The following is a 16148-nucleotide window of genomic DNA, read 5'->3' on the forward strand; positions in this document are numbered from 1 at the left end:
TTTAGTTCCTTCATTTTCTTGATAAAAATGTAAGTTTTATTTTTAACACCGTTAAAATTCTTTTGTTAAATTCAAGATCATTATAGTATTATTTTATTTCAAAATGTCATGCAAGTTAATTAATTAGAAGAATTCTAACGAAATTAAGAATTGAAATTGAATTTTTAAATCTGAAAAATAGAAGGATTAAATTTCAAAAAATAAAAGTAAGATGAACTAAATTCAAAATGTATAAAGCGTGCAGGGACTTAGAGTACATTTTAACCAATTCAAAATTGTGCTACAAAGTAAAAATAAAATAAAATAATGGAAAGATATTTCCAGGTTTTAGTTTAAACGGCGACGGAGTTGGAGGAATCAGTCTGGATTTGTTTATTGACTTAAAAGTTGGCGCTAATGGTCTCTTCTTCTTTCATTTAATGGGTAAATAACGATTCTTCCTTTAGAATTTCTTTGTGATCTTCCACTTTTCTCCTATTTGTTAAATTGATATTTGTAATATATTGGACTATTTCTGGGTTTAAAAGCTGATAATTCCCATGTCCAAAATTCTAATTTTTGGATATGGGTAGTCTTGTTTTTATGAAGAAATTGCTGATAAATGATCTGGGTTTATGCAGATTCTCGAAGATGATTGAGTATTGAGAGAAAAGGGACTCCCCTTCTTTGTGTAGAATTAAGGAAAGCTATTGACGTTATTGACTTCTTGTTGATAGAAGTATGGTGTTAGTTTTAGCAATAGGAGACCTTCATATTCCTCACAGGGCACCTGATCTGCCTCCAAAGTTCAAGTCCATGCTTGTCCCTGGCAAGATTCAGCACATTATTTGCACTGGCAATCTCTGTATCAAAGTAATAAACTTCACTCTCTCTTTTTTATGTTTATGAGGTTAAGTATTTCTTTTGGTTCTATCTAATTATGGTATTGATACTTTTTTTTTTTTTGAAGATTTTCTAATATTTTTTATGCTATATTGGGGTGGTACAGAAGACAAGTTTCTAGAAAGAATATATTTATTTTTGTGTGATTTCTTCGAGTCTACCAGAAATAATTTCATAAACTCTCGTGTATTTTTGTATCTTATTTTTTCTAATTGATTTGGCATCACTTTTCCCTTTTATATGAGGGTTGACTTGTACTTTACCTGCTTTCAGGATGTCTCAAATTTTCAAAAGCAACAATATGTTTGCTTTGTAGTATTGTAGACTGGTTATAATGTTTCCCTTGTATTTCCTTTCTCACAAGTGCCTTAGACTGCAAGTAAAGTTATTCTTTTACATGGATTTTATGACCAGGAAGTTCATGATTACTTCAAGACTCTGTGTCCTGATCTGCATATTACTCGAGGTGAATACGATGAAGATTCCCGTTATCCAGAGAACAAAACACTGACAATTGGTCAATTCAAGCTTGGGATATGCCATGGGCATCAGGTTTTCTACCATCCTGTTTGTTTACTTTCAAATACCCTCAATCTGAGTGTAAAAATGATTGCTATCAAATGACGTCCTAATTAAGGTTTTTGTTTTGCATTACAGAAACATGTGATGAATTTAGTTCCTTATTTTCTGTATGTGTAGTGGCCATAGATAACATATTTGGGTCCCAAGCTTTTTACATTTACTAACATCTTGCATTGCTAAGTTTTACTTCTTTGGTGGACCTCAATGTTATACACGCAATCAGTTTTGGTCAATGGATTGGCAATGGGACGAAACTGTGAAGAGCTTTTCATTGTTCCTTTGTTGATACCATTTCATGTTGGATGCAGGAATAATGTTTGGGATTGAGGGGACTTATAGTGAGAAGCTATTTACTATGTCATTGACATGTCTCAACTTCTATGTTGTGTAGTTTACATGCTTAACCAACCGACTTCTTAGCCCTGTCAAAGAGAAAATGTGGAATCCCGGTGCTTCATGGTCACTCAAATGCGGGAGCTTCTCCTAACTAGTTTTAAATACACTTCTCTGGTGCTAGATCTTAGATTTCCAGAGAGATAAAAACTTTAAGCTGGGCTGCATTCTTGAAGTATTTCAAATTGTTTGATAACAAGCTTTTAGTTGCAGCCCGATTTATCATAAATATATGTCCCTATGGTTATGACACCAGTTAGCAATCATTGATTGTTCCTGGCTTTTGAACTTTGTACAGGTCATTCCATGGGGGGATTTGGATTCATTAGCAATGGTACAAAGGCAATTGGACGTGGATATCCTTGTAACTGGTCACACTCATCAGTTCAAAGCATACAAGCATGAGGGTGGCGTCGTCATAAATCCAGGCTCGGCCACTGGTGCATATAGTAGTTTCACCTACGATGTTAACCCGAGCTTTGTGCTTATGGACATCGATGGCTTGCGTGTTGTGGTATATGTGTATGAACTCATCGATGGTGAAGTTAAGGTCGACAAAATCGATTTTAAGAAGACAGCCACTGCTCCTTCTGCACATTAAACCAATTCTTGTTGTTGGATCTTGCTCTGTTGAGCTATTTGAGCCAAATGTGAATTCAATTAATTAATCTGCTTTAGAAGCAAGACTTGTAATTTGGAATCTGTCCGTTAAGGAATAATTATTTTGATGGTTGATTTTATTACTAATTTTCGTTTCATTATAATTAATTAATTTTTATACAAAAGAAATTTTATTTTTGTGTTGTTTAAAACAAAAAAAAAAATTGCTTATCAAATATTTATAGAAATTTGACAGCACTGATATTAAATATATAATTTACACTAGATATATGTGATATATATTTATGACTAAAATATTAATAAAATGTTTTTATTTCTATTTTTTGGAGTAAGTTTTATGTTTTTATTCTAGGTGGCAAACTAGAATTCAAGTTGCTCATGGATTAAATCAGGTCCATATAATGTAATTAGATCAAATTTTCAAGTTTAAGTTTGGTCTAGTTTGAAAAAAAATGGGTTCACTTTTTATTCAAGTCTGGTTCAATTTTAAAAATTAAACTTAGGTTTGACCCGTCCATCCATATTTTATTTTTTAGTTTACTTTTATTAAAATAATTTTTGAAAAATATAGTACACTAAATGTACTAAAAACCCTTAACATGAAACTTTTCTAATACATTAAGAATGCATTAAAAAGTATTTATATTAAAAACACTATCATAAATATAATAAATATTTTATTGTATTAAATATAATTTTAAAATTTTATATTTTGGGTTGGATTATTTAGATGGGTAAGTTCTTTTAGGTTTTGGGTAATGAATTTAATTATTATTGGGTTAGCGATTTAATATAAATATATATAATTATTTAACATATATAATTAATATAATTATTTTTATAACATAATATATTCAGGCCAGGTTTAAGCAAAAAGAATTGTCCAAGGCTTAGTCTATTTTTTGGACCTCATACTTTTATCGAAACTTTTTTTGTTAACGGGTTTTCGGACTTTGAAAAATGGCTCGACTTAGAACAAGTCTAAATCCAACTCTTGTTTTATAATTATTCCACTAAAAACAATAAGAATCATCCATAACACTTCTATATATTAATGAAATAAGTATAATTTAAATCTTTTAGAGCTTATAAAATATAAATTAATATAATAAATGATAATTAAATTATAAAATAAAACCAATTAAAATTAATTAAATTGATATCATTATTATTGTGATAAGATGGTGGTTAAATTTGTTTGAGGATTAGGTAATTTGTCTGATCTAAATTGGTTGGACTTAAATAAAGATTTTTGTAATCAATTCAATTCGGTTGACTTAAAATTTAATTTAAATAATAAAAATATTTTTAAAATTTAAATTTAATTATAAAATATTAATTAAAATATATTTTATTATTTTTAAATAAACTTCGTATGTGACCTGATCAGATTCAACCTTGATCTAGCCCAACAATTGAAAGCTCTAGTAATGGTGTTCTAGTAATGGTGTTGGCAATGGCAATGAAATCAGCAACTTGATTTGCTGATCAGGAAATATGCTCCCAATGCCTTTTATTTTCAAATATCTTCTTTTGTTTTTGAAAAATAGTTTTCTGTCACCTACATTTCCAAATTTCTTCTTAAATCAATGTATCAATTTAGTTAATAATTTTTATATTTTTATATTTTTATTTTTAGTTAAATTTAGCCCTCAATCTTTTAAAAAGAATTGAAGTTGACTTTTAATTTTTAAAAGAGTTGAATTATTTTTTAATAAAATACTAGTTAAAACATTAAAATTTTAAATATGGCAATTCGTGATAATCCATGTATACTTCATATCATTTTTCTGAATTTTTATAATTTTTTTATAATTTTTGAGTACTTTCATTTTTAAAAGATATTATTAATATGATAATAAGACAAATACACGTATACTATCACGTCAATATCATTAAAAATATTAATATTTTAGTTAATATTTTTTATAAAAAATGTGATATAAATTTTTTGAAAGGTTAATTATTAAATTTAATTAAAATTAAGATCAAATTTTTAAAATATATATATAAATACTTGTAAATTTTAATAAAATTGAAACATCATTTCTATTATAAAATTGTAACATCAATTTATATAAAGGTAATTGTAATGTTAAATTTATTTTGGTATATTTGGTATATTTGGTGTGAGAAATCAAAATTATGTTTTAAAAAGTAAAGTGGTGAATAATTGGTTAGTTAAATTTATTTATTATTTCGCAAGTAATTTTAAAAGTTGATATTTGTATTTTCTTTTAAATATATATATATTTTAATAATTTATTATATTTTTATAGGACATTTGTCAACTCTTAATATTATTTATGAAGTTTAAAAGCTCTGTTGGGTGTACCAAATATTCCTTTTATACAAATGGAGAGTTTTATTTCTTTTAAAGAAAGTCAATAATGAAAATTTTGAACCAAATTGAATCGGATACCGATAAAGGTATAGATTCGAGGAAAGATATTGGACCGGTTAATCCAATAACAGGTACGGATTGGTTGAATAGTTGAATTAGATTTTTTATTATTTTTAATTATTATAATTTTTAATGATATATTTAATCAAATTGAATGGAGTAATTAGAACGATGAGCTCATGACCTAATTGATTCAATCATCAGTCCAATTCTAAATACCTTGAAAAAATGTAAATTAAAGAAAACATATTAAATACAATTAAGAATAACAATTTTGATTAATAAGTATTAAGTAATAAAAATAACATTAGTGACCAACAAAATAAGGGAGTAGAGTAGTTGTCAGGGCTCCTTTATACTTCAATGACCAGGCCTGCAGCGCGGCATAAGCCTTCACCGGTTTCCACCCTAAAATAAAAAATTGCATGTATAATTTTAATTTTATAAAATTATAAGTTAATAATAGTAGATTAATCTTTTAAAAATATAAAGCTATAAGCTAAACTCTCAAAAAAATCATGTAATTTAATTCTGCTTTATTCTCCCTGAAAAAAATTTAGCTTCCCATGCAGGTTTGTATTTAATTTCCTCTCTCTTAATTTGTTAAAATATATATATATATATATATAATATTTGATACCTTGACACTTTTTTAATTTGGTATCTAAACTTTTTAGGCCCAATTTGGTACTTGAATTTAATATTTTTTCTTAATTTGGTACCTAAAATTTTTTAAGTTCAATTTGGTATCTAAATTTACTAAATATTATAAAATTATGCAAAACACTAACAGTGTTAAAAAATTTATGCTACAAAAATATTGTCAGTATTAAAGGAAATTCATGCTAACAAAATAGGTATTGTGTTATGCTTAACAATTAATATAAAATAAGAAAAAAGATTTTTAAAAACCCTAAATTAAAAGAAATTCATTATTTTCAATTAATAAAAAATTAATTAAATAAATAAAACTAAAAGTAATTGAACATATAAAAGATATATCATATTATCTGTCACATGTTGATAATACATTGATTATTTTGCTACTTCATAAAGAAATAACATTGTTAGTATATTGGAGTAATTTGTAAAACGTTTGACAAGTGCCACATCGAAAAAAAAAAAGATTAGGTACCAAATTAGGAAAAAGAGTCAAGTTCAGGTACCAAATTAGACTCCAAAAAATTTAAGTACCAACTTAAGAAAAAGTGTCAAGTTTAAGTATCAAATTAGAAAAAGTGTGAAGTTCAAGTACCAAATGTTATATTAAGCCTTAAAAAATAAAATTATTGAAATAAATTAAATCAAAATATGATAAAATTAAATTATTTTTATTCATGTTTAAAGTAACAAAAATAAAAGTTCACGTAAATAGATATAATTTTGATAGTAAAACCCTAGTTACTAAATTTGGAGAAATTCATTTTTGTTTGATTTGGATGACTAAAATAGTTAATTATGTATGATTAAAGATTAATGATAACCAATAAAATTATGAGGGTAATCCTTATACGTTTGTTCAAATGCCAAGTAGGTTAAATTTAAAAAAAAATTATTATATGTTTTTTTTTTTGTTATTTAGTTAAGATAAGAGACCTGATAAGCATATATTAATGAAGATATTAGTATAAATCTCGACCGTCCATTCCCTTGATTCACTACACCGCCATTCTCATAGTTCTATAAACACAATTACTAGTGATACTTCCAATCTTCAAAAACATAGCTTCTTCCTGAAGTTTCTCCCATGGCTTCCTTTTCCTCTCCCTTCTCTCATCAGCGTGATGGCCTGTAACATGATGTTTATCAACCCCGTTCTAGGTCAAGACGTCTGTACCCCATTCCCCAATGCGTTCAAATCGAAGTAACCATCTCCTTCAATATTGTAACCCGCCACCATCACTGCTTAACTGATCGACTCGTCACTGTATCCGACACCCGTTTCCGTCAAGAATCTCGTCGTTTCGACCTCCAAGTTTTTAGAAACCAGGATCAGGCTTACCAAATCCTTGGTGCCATGTTGAGAGGATTCCCAGTCGACCCCACATCTCTTACTTTTGACGTTGTCATTGATAAGATTATCCGACACGGACTTCGAATCTCAAAGTGGGGTTCCAACATGGGCCGTCAAGTGTTGCCTGTACGTGCGAAGTTATAGGAAACAGTTACGCGTCACTTAGTCGACGATAGAGCTTTGCTAAGAAGGGCTTTGGCGGAATCTGCATTACTGACCAACAATACCATGGTTCCAGCGAATGAAACATCGGTTAAGAAAATGCTGAAAAGGGTTCGAGTTGAATACAGAGATCAACGTCAAGATGTTCAACAAAGTACCAAAAAAAGGCGAGTGGAAGCTGAAAGTTGCACTATATGTTTAGAGGAAATCAAGGTCGGTTCATCCGCTTCTCAAATGCCTTGTTCTCATATGTTTCACAGTGGTTGCATCGAGAAGTGGCTGAAACAAAGCCATTATTGTCCTCTTTGCCGGTTCGAGTTGCCAACGTGAAAGAGTTTTGGAGCTTCGGATTTGCTTTCTCTTGTTTCTTGTTCGTCAACATATACTGTACTTCTTGGAAAAAAAAATGTTAATACTTGCACCAGTTTTTACTCTGAATCGGTCTTGGTTATTTTTTTTTACTTGTGTTTCAAGTAATTCCTATTATTTGTTTATTTGTTCATTCAAGGTAAACATATTGTAGTTATTGGAAAACATATGAATGGAAGACTACTGAGCTTTTGTTATGATTTGCTTCTTTTTTTTCGATTGAAAGTTATTTTATTACTTCTGTTTCAAGTAATTGATAATTTTTGTTAAATTTTAACATGGATGGTTATTATTATGGAGATAGGCCAAATGGATGGCTTTAATTGTCAATTAAAGCTGTTAGTGGATGGGGAAGTTTGCAATATATCCAAAGAAATATTTATATCCAAAGACTGATAATATCTTTTATAATTTTATGGTAAGCAATTATGGGAAATTGGCGATTGCGCCTGGCATTTATGGGAACGATTTAAAGACTGATAATATATTGTTTGATTCTCATCTTACAGACAAATTGGCAGTTCAATATTCCCCTGTTATTTAAGGTATATGAAACAGGAGAAAGTGTACTTGGATTGCATTCACATGCATTATTTCCTTTTCCTCTTGTATTTCAAGGGCCATAATTCAATTATATAGCACTATAGTTTTAATAACTGTAGCAAAAATAAACTTAGTATTTACACAAATCATCACCAAGAAGCTCCCAATGGAAGTTTCAAGTTCGATTTACTCGGGACTTGGGGTTTATTTATGCTTGGAGTACTAGATGAAATATACTGCCCAAGGAACAGCGTTCATTTTCTTAACACAAACAACATAATAAAGACAAAATAGTTTGCAACACATTGCGGTGTTCAATGTTATTTAGACAGGACATTGGACTATTTTTGACGTTCCATAGAAACCAAACCAAACGTTGAGCTATCAATCAGCAGTCCAACTCTGCTTGACAGTCTCACATGCTCTCGTAATGTATCCACGCTTCGTTCTGACTATGGAAATCCAACATGAGAGATCAATCAGCAGTCCAACTCTGCTCGACTATCTCACGTACTCTCCTATTGTATTCGCGCTTGTTCTCACTAAACATCCGAGCAGCTTCAGAATTTGCAGGGGAATTAGGATTTGGATCACAAAGCAATGACTGCATACACAAAATTAGAGGAGCTTAAACAACGATGCATAGAGAGAGAGAGGACCATAAGTGGTATGCATGTTAAATTCATCAATGTCACAGCTCCATAACAACCTATCTGGATTAGAACCAAGGTTTCCTATTTAGAAGCACCAACATGTTTAAGAAGGGAAGAAGTTATCTGCCAACTGTTTATCCCGAAGCCCAATTTCTAGATGCTCTACGTGTGTAGACACACACCAGGACAAAGCTTAAACCTTATCCTATATGATGGATTAAAGGTCTGAGTCCACTTGAATGACTGATGGGATAAATATATATATACTCATTACAATGAAAGATCTACTAAAAAATGGTTCTGTAGAGCTTTGCAAAGGTATCTGGTGTTTTCACTTCCACATTTTTCATATGGAAGTTTACTACGAGGCAGGTGGTTTTGAAGCAGATAACATAACAGCTTGAATTGGAAAAAAAATAATATTTTATCCTTAGATAGCCACAAATGAAAGCCTAAAGAAACGATGGCATACCTGAATAGATGTCAGTATTGCAGCTACATCATAAATTGGACTCCACTGATTTTGTAGAATGTCCAAACAGATGCTACCATCAGCATAAACTAACAAATTTAAAGGATAAATAGGGATCAGATCAAGAAAGGCTAAAACGGTTGCCTAACAATTATATAAAAGTAGAGATAAAACCTATTAATAACAAATAAGATATAATATAGATATCAACCAAGAGAACCAGAACTAAATCTGAACTTGTAAATTTGCCAAGTCAACATTGGCTTTAAAGCTTCGGTTGCATGGATGGCTGAGTGCTTATAACACCAACAACTAACAAATGATGTCCTTGTGTTTCCTAAATATTAGCTCCTATTTGGAGATTCATAAACAAATGCTACCTGCAGTTCTCCTTAAGAACCGGTTTTTAGAGTAGGGGGTATACCAATTCAGCAACCACAAGTATCCCTCACTTTCTGGGTATTAGATCTACTCGTTCACAAGTATAGTTAAAAGATCATAGTATGATGAGTGACATAAGCACAAACGCTATAGTCTCACCCTATCTATTACACCTATAATGCAAGAAAGTATAAGCTTATCTAGCATAAATATGAAAAAAGTCAAAGCTTAAAATAAAAAATTTTAAGTTGCATGGCATGCAAGAATAAAAGAAAATGTAAACTGAAAATGTGGATATAGCTAAAGGGAATAGGATTAGTCTAGAGGCTTACTATTTGGATGGAACATTCGGGATACAAAACGAACAGTTGGTGGTTTGTTTGGATAATCCTCCGTAAACTGAAGAGTCAGCTTAAACGTACCTGAAAGAATAAAAAATATGAAAACAGACATTACTTTATAGTTGTTATTAGTTTCCCTACATTATATGATAAAAAAAACCCAAAGCAATAGCTTAAATAATCCTGAACTACCATTTAAACTAAAACTCACAACAGAAATAAGTATGACTATTTTCCATCCTGGTTAGAAAGTTTAAAATGAAGAGGTTGTATGGCTGTCAACATCCTTAACAATAATCTTAGGGTCATTGAATTTGAAGATTTCACAAGGTTCTAGTCCATGAAAGATTGTTCCGCTTCTGCTTCACTACTGACATGAAAAATAAGTCTACAGGCCCATTAACAATGCCATTCCCCATTGAACAAATCTAACCTTCAGCTTTTTGCATTAAGTACCAGCTCATACAATTCTCAGAAGCTCTCTTCATCTTCGGGCCAAAACTTACTCCGTTTTAGAAAACAAATTCATCATTCAAAAATCCGCTCAGAAATTTTAAATAGATTACATCAACATATATTGAGCATAGCAACCTTCTAAAGAGAAAATCAAACAAATCAACCAAACAAACATAGAAAAATTGACGCTTCAAACCAAAACACCAGAATTTACTTTACCTCCATCCCATGGGGTGTCATCAGGTCTGCAAATCCATCAAGTAAAGACATTAGCACAATTTTATAGAACTTTAACCTAAAAAGCAATTACATAAAGATTCTCTAGTCTTATTTCATAATATACCCAAATATAACAGCATTCCAAAGCATAATGTTGTTATCTTGAGGTGCACCACTAATTCCTGCAGGAGGATCTTGCTGCAACCTCTTAAAATCCCTCATCAATCTCTTCCTTGCAGGAGTTGACATCTTCACCTCCTGTAAATTTAAAGGAAGCCAATCCAAATCAATACAAAGATGCACAAAATAAATGATAAAAAAGGCCACAGTTCTTTAGCATAAACAGCAAACGAATTAGATGAAAACCGGACTTCTACAACTAAACCGAGTTTAGAACATCAGTTCTATAGCTTCACATGTAGATTGACATTCAAATCTCAATATTTACTTTGAAGTGCATGCAAAGACCCGCTAAGTCACGAGCTACACAACAAGAAGAGACTGTTTTCAATCCCAAAAGCTCTAGTTAACATCGCACGGTTCGAATTAAACTCTTCCAACTAGGAATCTCAAGCTCTAATCGCTGGGAAACATCAATTCGCACACCAATCATAAACGTTGATATTTTTATTTGCTTACAGATTACGCAATAGTGAAAAAAAAAATCATACGGGGCATAAAGCACACTATTGCTTTTAAATTCTGCTCTGGACACTGATTCAGCAAATAACAACCATTAAATATGAAACTAAGCATAGAAAATTCCAGAGAATCTAAGCATAAAAAGTTAAAATTGCCATGGAAATAAGCTAAAAACACAAATCTAATTAACACCCAAGAGAAATCAATCCTAACCCAAGATCCGTAACCATGACAACGATAAAAAGCTTCAACATATCTTCGCAATCAAACAATAATTTTCCTTTGACATGTAATTACTAGACACAAATCTAAACAAATTTAAAGAAAAAAAACAAGAAAAAAATGAATCTAATTCAGGAAATAGAAAACAAAGAAAAAAAAAAAGGGGAACAAAAAGAAATTTCTTACTTTCTGGGTAAACGCGTCGAGTTAACTAGGATTCTTTTAAAGAAAGCTTCACAATCACAACGAGTTAACAACAGGGGGAAAAAAAGGGTATTCCTTCCCGAGATTTGCTCAGGAAACAAACGGAAATTTTTATCAGAGAACCATTTTTCTTTTTCTAATTTCTTCCTTCTTAATTAATTATAAACCAATTGATCCAAAGGAGAAGATTTTATTTTCCTTTTTATTATTATAACATAAATAAAGAAAGGCGACGAAGGGTTAGCTCAAAGGTCAGCTCAGCAGTCCTCTATATATACTTCTCTTTTTTCAATGAAAATTCCATTATATTTAATATTTTTAAATTTCACTTATATTTTATTTGAGTGGGCCCGTGGATGCCAAGTTGATAGCGAAATGACGCCATGCATAAAATATTCCTACGTGTAATTTTCTTTTTTTATATACGAAAAGAATAATAATACGTAATTTAATTAGTGTTTCTAGAATGTTCATTACAATTGTGAAAAAAAGATGCCCCAATAATCAAAACTTTTGACTTGATGTCGGCTGGAAATTATAGTTTTATTTACAAAGCTTATGGTCCAAATATCTATGATCAACGGTGAAATCATTGTTCTTACATGATTAGTAACATTTTTATCTTGATTCAACTTCAAATCCAATCGTAATCATCAAATAATGTCTATACCTATAGTTATAGTTAGCTTAACATTTCTTTTTTAATTTCAAAAGAATATCTATAAATAATATCAATAATTTGTTTTAAGTTTCATTCTATAAATTAATTCAATTTAAGTACAGTAGCTATAATCTATAATTCACATCTATCATCATACATATAAAACTATGAATTGAACCCACCATCATATTATTAAAATTCACATTTAAGAATAAAAAGTTGAAATAATTATATTTTTATAATTTTATAATTTATAAGAAATTGAAGTTAATTGAATTATTTAATTAAAAATAATTATAATTATTAATTAAAAATATTGTACTAGATTAAAAATAAAATTTAATTATAAAATATAAGAAAAAAGTTAACTTAGTTATTACTATTTACCCGGGGATTTGCTCATTTTGATGTTGACAAATTCATATAAATTTTTTTCAAAAGCTTTTTTTTCTGTTTAGATTTTTGGAATAAATTAGAATTAGAATATGTTCATTTGTTATGCTTCAACATTCAAATTTGAATAATTTTTAAGCGTGATAATACATAGATACATGATTCACAATTTAAATATATGAATTTAGAATAAAAATATTAATTTAGTGATAAAATTATGTAAATTATCAAATGAACTAAAATATGACAGAAACTATTGTGAATCTCAAGTTATGAAAAATAAAATTAACATAACATAAATATACAAGCATGTGGAATTTTTGTAAAATGAATTGCTTTGTAAAAAATTATATAAACTTATAATACCTTTTCATATGAAAATAATTAAAATATTAGCGGAATACCTTCTTTTCTTTTCTTTTTCTAAATCGAATCCTTGCTATAAAATATGCTAAATATGTTATGATTTAGGAAATGAAAGGAGTTTTAATATATATATATATATATATATATATATATATATATATATTCACTGTATTAAATTACAGTAATAAATTACAAAAGGGTTTTTATTAGAATGTTGCATTTTTACTATTTATTAAACGGTTAGTTATTTTGTAAAATACATTCTTTTCAAACTACTTTAATACTCGTGGATATCAATAGGGAAGTATTGAAAAGTACAATCAATAGTACCTCAACACTTATATGTGTTGAGTTCATAGTGAAGTTTGAATAGGAAATTTATTTGCTTGTTGTCTCAACCAAACTATTGAGTCAATATTCAATCTATAAATATCCCACCCATTTCTCTTTTCTTTCTACTCAAAATCTTATTAAACTCTCAAACCCTCCGAAAAGACCTGTTGGACACATTGCAAACTATGCCATCAACGTGATAAAATTTTCAATTCAATTATTTTTTAATTTTTTATTCTATTTGCAAAAATGTTTTTAAGATTTTGCTTTTGGTCATATTATTTTTATGGTTTTTTGAATAGCTAAAAGATAAATTGTTCATGCTCGACATAATTTAAAACTCTCAGAGGCCAATAAATGTATTAGAGACTGTCGGTTTATATGCAACATCTACAATGATGAAGTTCACTATGATATCGTAGTTGTTTGTTGCATTGTTAGAAAGATAGAGGTTGAAAAGACATACATTTCATTTTCCATGCGGGGAAGCAACTATAATGCTACAATGTGTTGCTTTAATAACCAACCTTCTAATCGGTGGGTAGACAGTAATTAGAGCTAGTAACGCCAATGCAGTGTACAAGTGTCATCAGTTGTTGGGTGCCATCTTGTCTAAAGATAAGTTAGAGAATGAGTTAGATGTGAATCAGGTGAAATTCATGTAGTTAGAGAGGCTTGTCCAACCAACCTCTTTACTACATGCAATTGTGGAGGAGATATATTGATGTGCTAGAGATTGGATACTTTAGATGGTAGGGAGAATGTTGTTGCCAAACAAGTTTGTCAATAATGTTCATAGCATGTATTTTCAACTATTGGAGTCTTTTAATGCAATTTGATAGATTTAACTTATGTTCTACAACTCTGGCATATTTGTAGAGGGTGCTTTGTAAGGTGATGTGAAAATCGAGTAACAAAATATTCTACAAACATGGATATGTATATGGATGTTGTGGTTAGCGTTCATCCTTTCACAACTATAGGTTTTCCCTATTGCATTGAATATTTAAATAGATTTAGAGGTCACTTGGATCTTATACATTATAAGAGAGACATGACTTGGATGTGACAATAATTCAATTGACGAGCCAATGAAAACGTATGTTGATGTTGTATTTAGATTCAATGCAATTCATTATTCCTATTAAATAATATAAATGTATTTGTATATATTTGTAGTTTTGGTGAATGTCGTACCTGGACAATGCAATGTTTGTCATTGTACTAAAGACAATTTTTGAATAGTATGTGTTATTCAAGGTACGAGTGCCCGTCATCTGTTTTCACATCATGGAGGAGCAACACTTTATCCTGGTGAAACGATAGCTTGAGTTAGTCCAAAATATTTTGGTAGACCCACAAAACATCAAGCAACATTGTTGAGGAGTGAATACAATGAATGTGGCGTTGAAGAATACTAAAGGTGATAAAAATGAAACTAGGTCGATAAAAGTCTGGTTAGCCTTTGTCTCTAGAAAATTTGAATGCCAAGGTGAAGGCCCTCGCCTCTATTAGGTTTGCAAAATAAATCTTTCTCAATGGTTCTATAAGTTCTCCAATGATAAAGCCATTTGCATCTCTTGCTCCCACTCCTCGTCCTACTCCACCATTATGATATTTCTCAAAGTAAGCACCATTTACATTGAGCTTAAAAGCTTGCCCAGGTGGATAAGCCCAATTTACATGTTGCAGTAAGCCCAATTTACATGTTGCAGCCTCTTAGGAAGAATTAGATCATGAGCAAAATTTTGTAAATAGTAATTCGTATGCAAAGTCTATGCCTACTAAAATGCCACTCTAGTAGGAGTAGTCTTTCCTTACATCAAAAACTTATTATTCATGTTTCAAATCTCCCATAGCAAAACAATAAAACTAGAAAAGTTATGAATATCCATAAATCTCATAGCATTTTCAGGCCAATTGATGCAATGAGTATAATGACTATAAAAAAGACTCTCATGCACCCCCAAGTATAAGGACCTCCCTAGCATAGTCACAATATCTAATGGGTCACCTAACATAGAAGTTAAAACAATCTAACTACAGTAGGTAAAATGCCATAGACAAGTCTCCACCTAGAAAGTTTAATATTTAGGGGGTCTTAACCTTTCATATGGATCACCAGAATTGTCTATGTAGACTAGCACCCAGCTCATTAAGGAGTAACCAATCATACCTAGATTATGTAGTGTAGACCTAGAGCTTGCATGTCTCTAAACCATAATATCCTCAAAGGTATTGTAGGAATTGGCAGTTGTAGTACAGTATGCCTATTATTGTCAATAAATAAGGTACACACCATTTCTAAATAATAAAAATACGAGTTGTTGTTGATCAAATCCCTAACCATCACATCTAATTCCATATGTTGATCATAAGAACTCGAAAGCTCAATTGAATGTGAGGCGACCCACCCTATCTATTCATAAAAAGCTGAATATGATTACCATTTATCAACCTTAAAATAGCCCAAAGAGAGTGTAACAGCCCAATTTTGGGTCTAGTTGGAACAGTGGTTTCGGGACTACAAATCTGACGTATAAAAATTTATTTTTATTATATTTTTATGGTCTTTAATTTTATGGAATGATTTTGTGAAAATTTTGTTTGAAAATTTTGACGTTTGGGCACTCAATTTAGTCAAAAGGACTAAATTATAAAAAGTACAAAAGTTGAGTTCTACATGCTAGAGGTGTCTAATTGTTATGAAATTTTAAATTGGGGGTCCTTAAATGGTAATTAGACCATTGGATAATTTGTTGGACAAAAATAGACATGAAATAGGTGAAATAGAATATTTTTAAGTTAGGGGTATTTTGGTCATTTAATAATTAA

At 30.2% G+C, this 16148-nt stretch overlaps 2 protein-coding genes across 4 annotated transcripts; one reads left to right on the plus strand and one right to left on the minus strand.

Annotated features, from left to right (window-relative positions):
- The first annotated feature begins 285 nt into the window (after positions 1-285).
- LOC108477287 (vacuolar protein sorting-associated protein 29-like) lies at positions 286-2604 on the plus strand. The gene is made up of 4 exons (XM_017779792.2): positions 286-423; positions 621-852; positions 1297-1434; positions 2156-2604. Exons 2-4 carry the CDS (start codon positions 721-723, stop codon positions 2456-2458), a joined length of 573 nt encoding a protein of 190 aa, XP_017635281.1. The 5' UTR covers positions 286-423; positions 621-720; the 3' UTR covers positions 2459-2604.
- A 5470-nt stretch (positions 2605-8074) lies between these two features.
- Positions 8075-11834, minus strand: LOC108479699 (ubiquitin-conjugating enzyme E2 2). 3 transcript variants are annotated; one of them, XM_017782437.2, is made up of 6 exons: positions 11543-11834; positions 10617-10750; positions 10493-10518; positions 9809-9898; positions 9096-9184; positions 8075-8574 (listed from the first exon to the last, which is right to left on the minus strand). In XM_017782437.2, exons 2-6 carry the CDS (start codon positions 10739-10741, stop codon positions 8446-8448), a joined length of 459 nt encoding a protein of 152 aa, XP_017637926.1. In that variant the 5' UTR covers positions 10742-10750; positions 11543-11834; the 3' UTR covers positions 8075-8445. The 3 variants fall into 3 exon arrangements, with proteins under 3 accessions (XP_017637926.1, XP_052879072.1, XP_052879071.1); XM_053023112.1 differs by lacking the exon at positions 11543-11834 and adding an exon at positions 11348-11365; XM_053023111.1 differs by lacking the exon at positions 11543-11834 and adding an exon at positions 10941-11069.
- Positions 11835-16148: the final 4314 nt, after the last annotated feature.

This window comes from Gossypium arboreum, chromosome 12 (genome assembly GCF_025698485.1).
Source record: "Gossypium arboreum isolate Shixiya-1 chromosome 12, ASM2569848v2, whole genome shotgun sequence".
Lineage (NCBI taxonomy): Eukaryota > Viridiplantae > Streptophyta > Magnoliopsida > Malvales > Malvaceae > Gossypium > Gossypium arboreum.

Excerpts from the sequence above, each read along its gene's own strand:
- LOC108479699 (XM_053023111.1), bottom strand. Across the intron at positions 10,519-10,616 it reads TGGAATGCTGTTATATTTGG|ACCTGATGACACCCCATGGG; the intron begins GTATATTATGAA and ends ATGGATTTGCAG. Across the intron at positions 9,185-9,808 it reads CCGAATGTTCCATCCAAATA|TTTATGCTGATGGTAGCATC; the intron begins GTAAGCCTCTAG and ends TAAATTTGTTAG.
- LOC108477287 (XM_017779792.2), top strand. The coding sequence starts at position 721 with ATGGTGTTAGTTTTAGCAATAGGAGACCTTCATATTCCTCACAGGGCA. Across the intron at positions 853-1,296 it reads CTGGCAATCTCTGTATCAAA|GAAGTTCATGATTACTTCAA; the intron begins GTAATAAACTTC and ends TTTTATGACCAG. Across the intron at positions 1,435-2,155 it reads GGATATGCCATGGGCATCAG|GTCATTCCATGGGGGGATTT; the intron begins GTTTTCTACCAT and ends AACTTTGTACAG.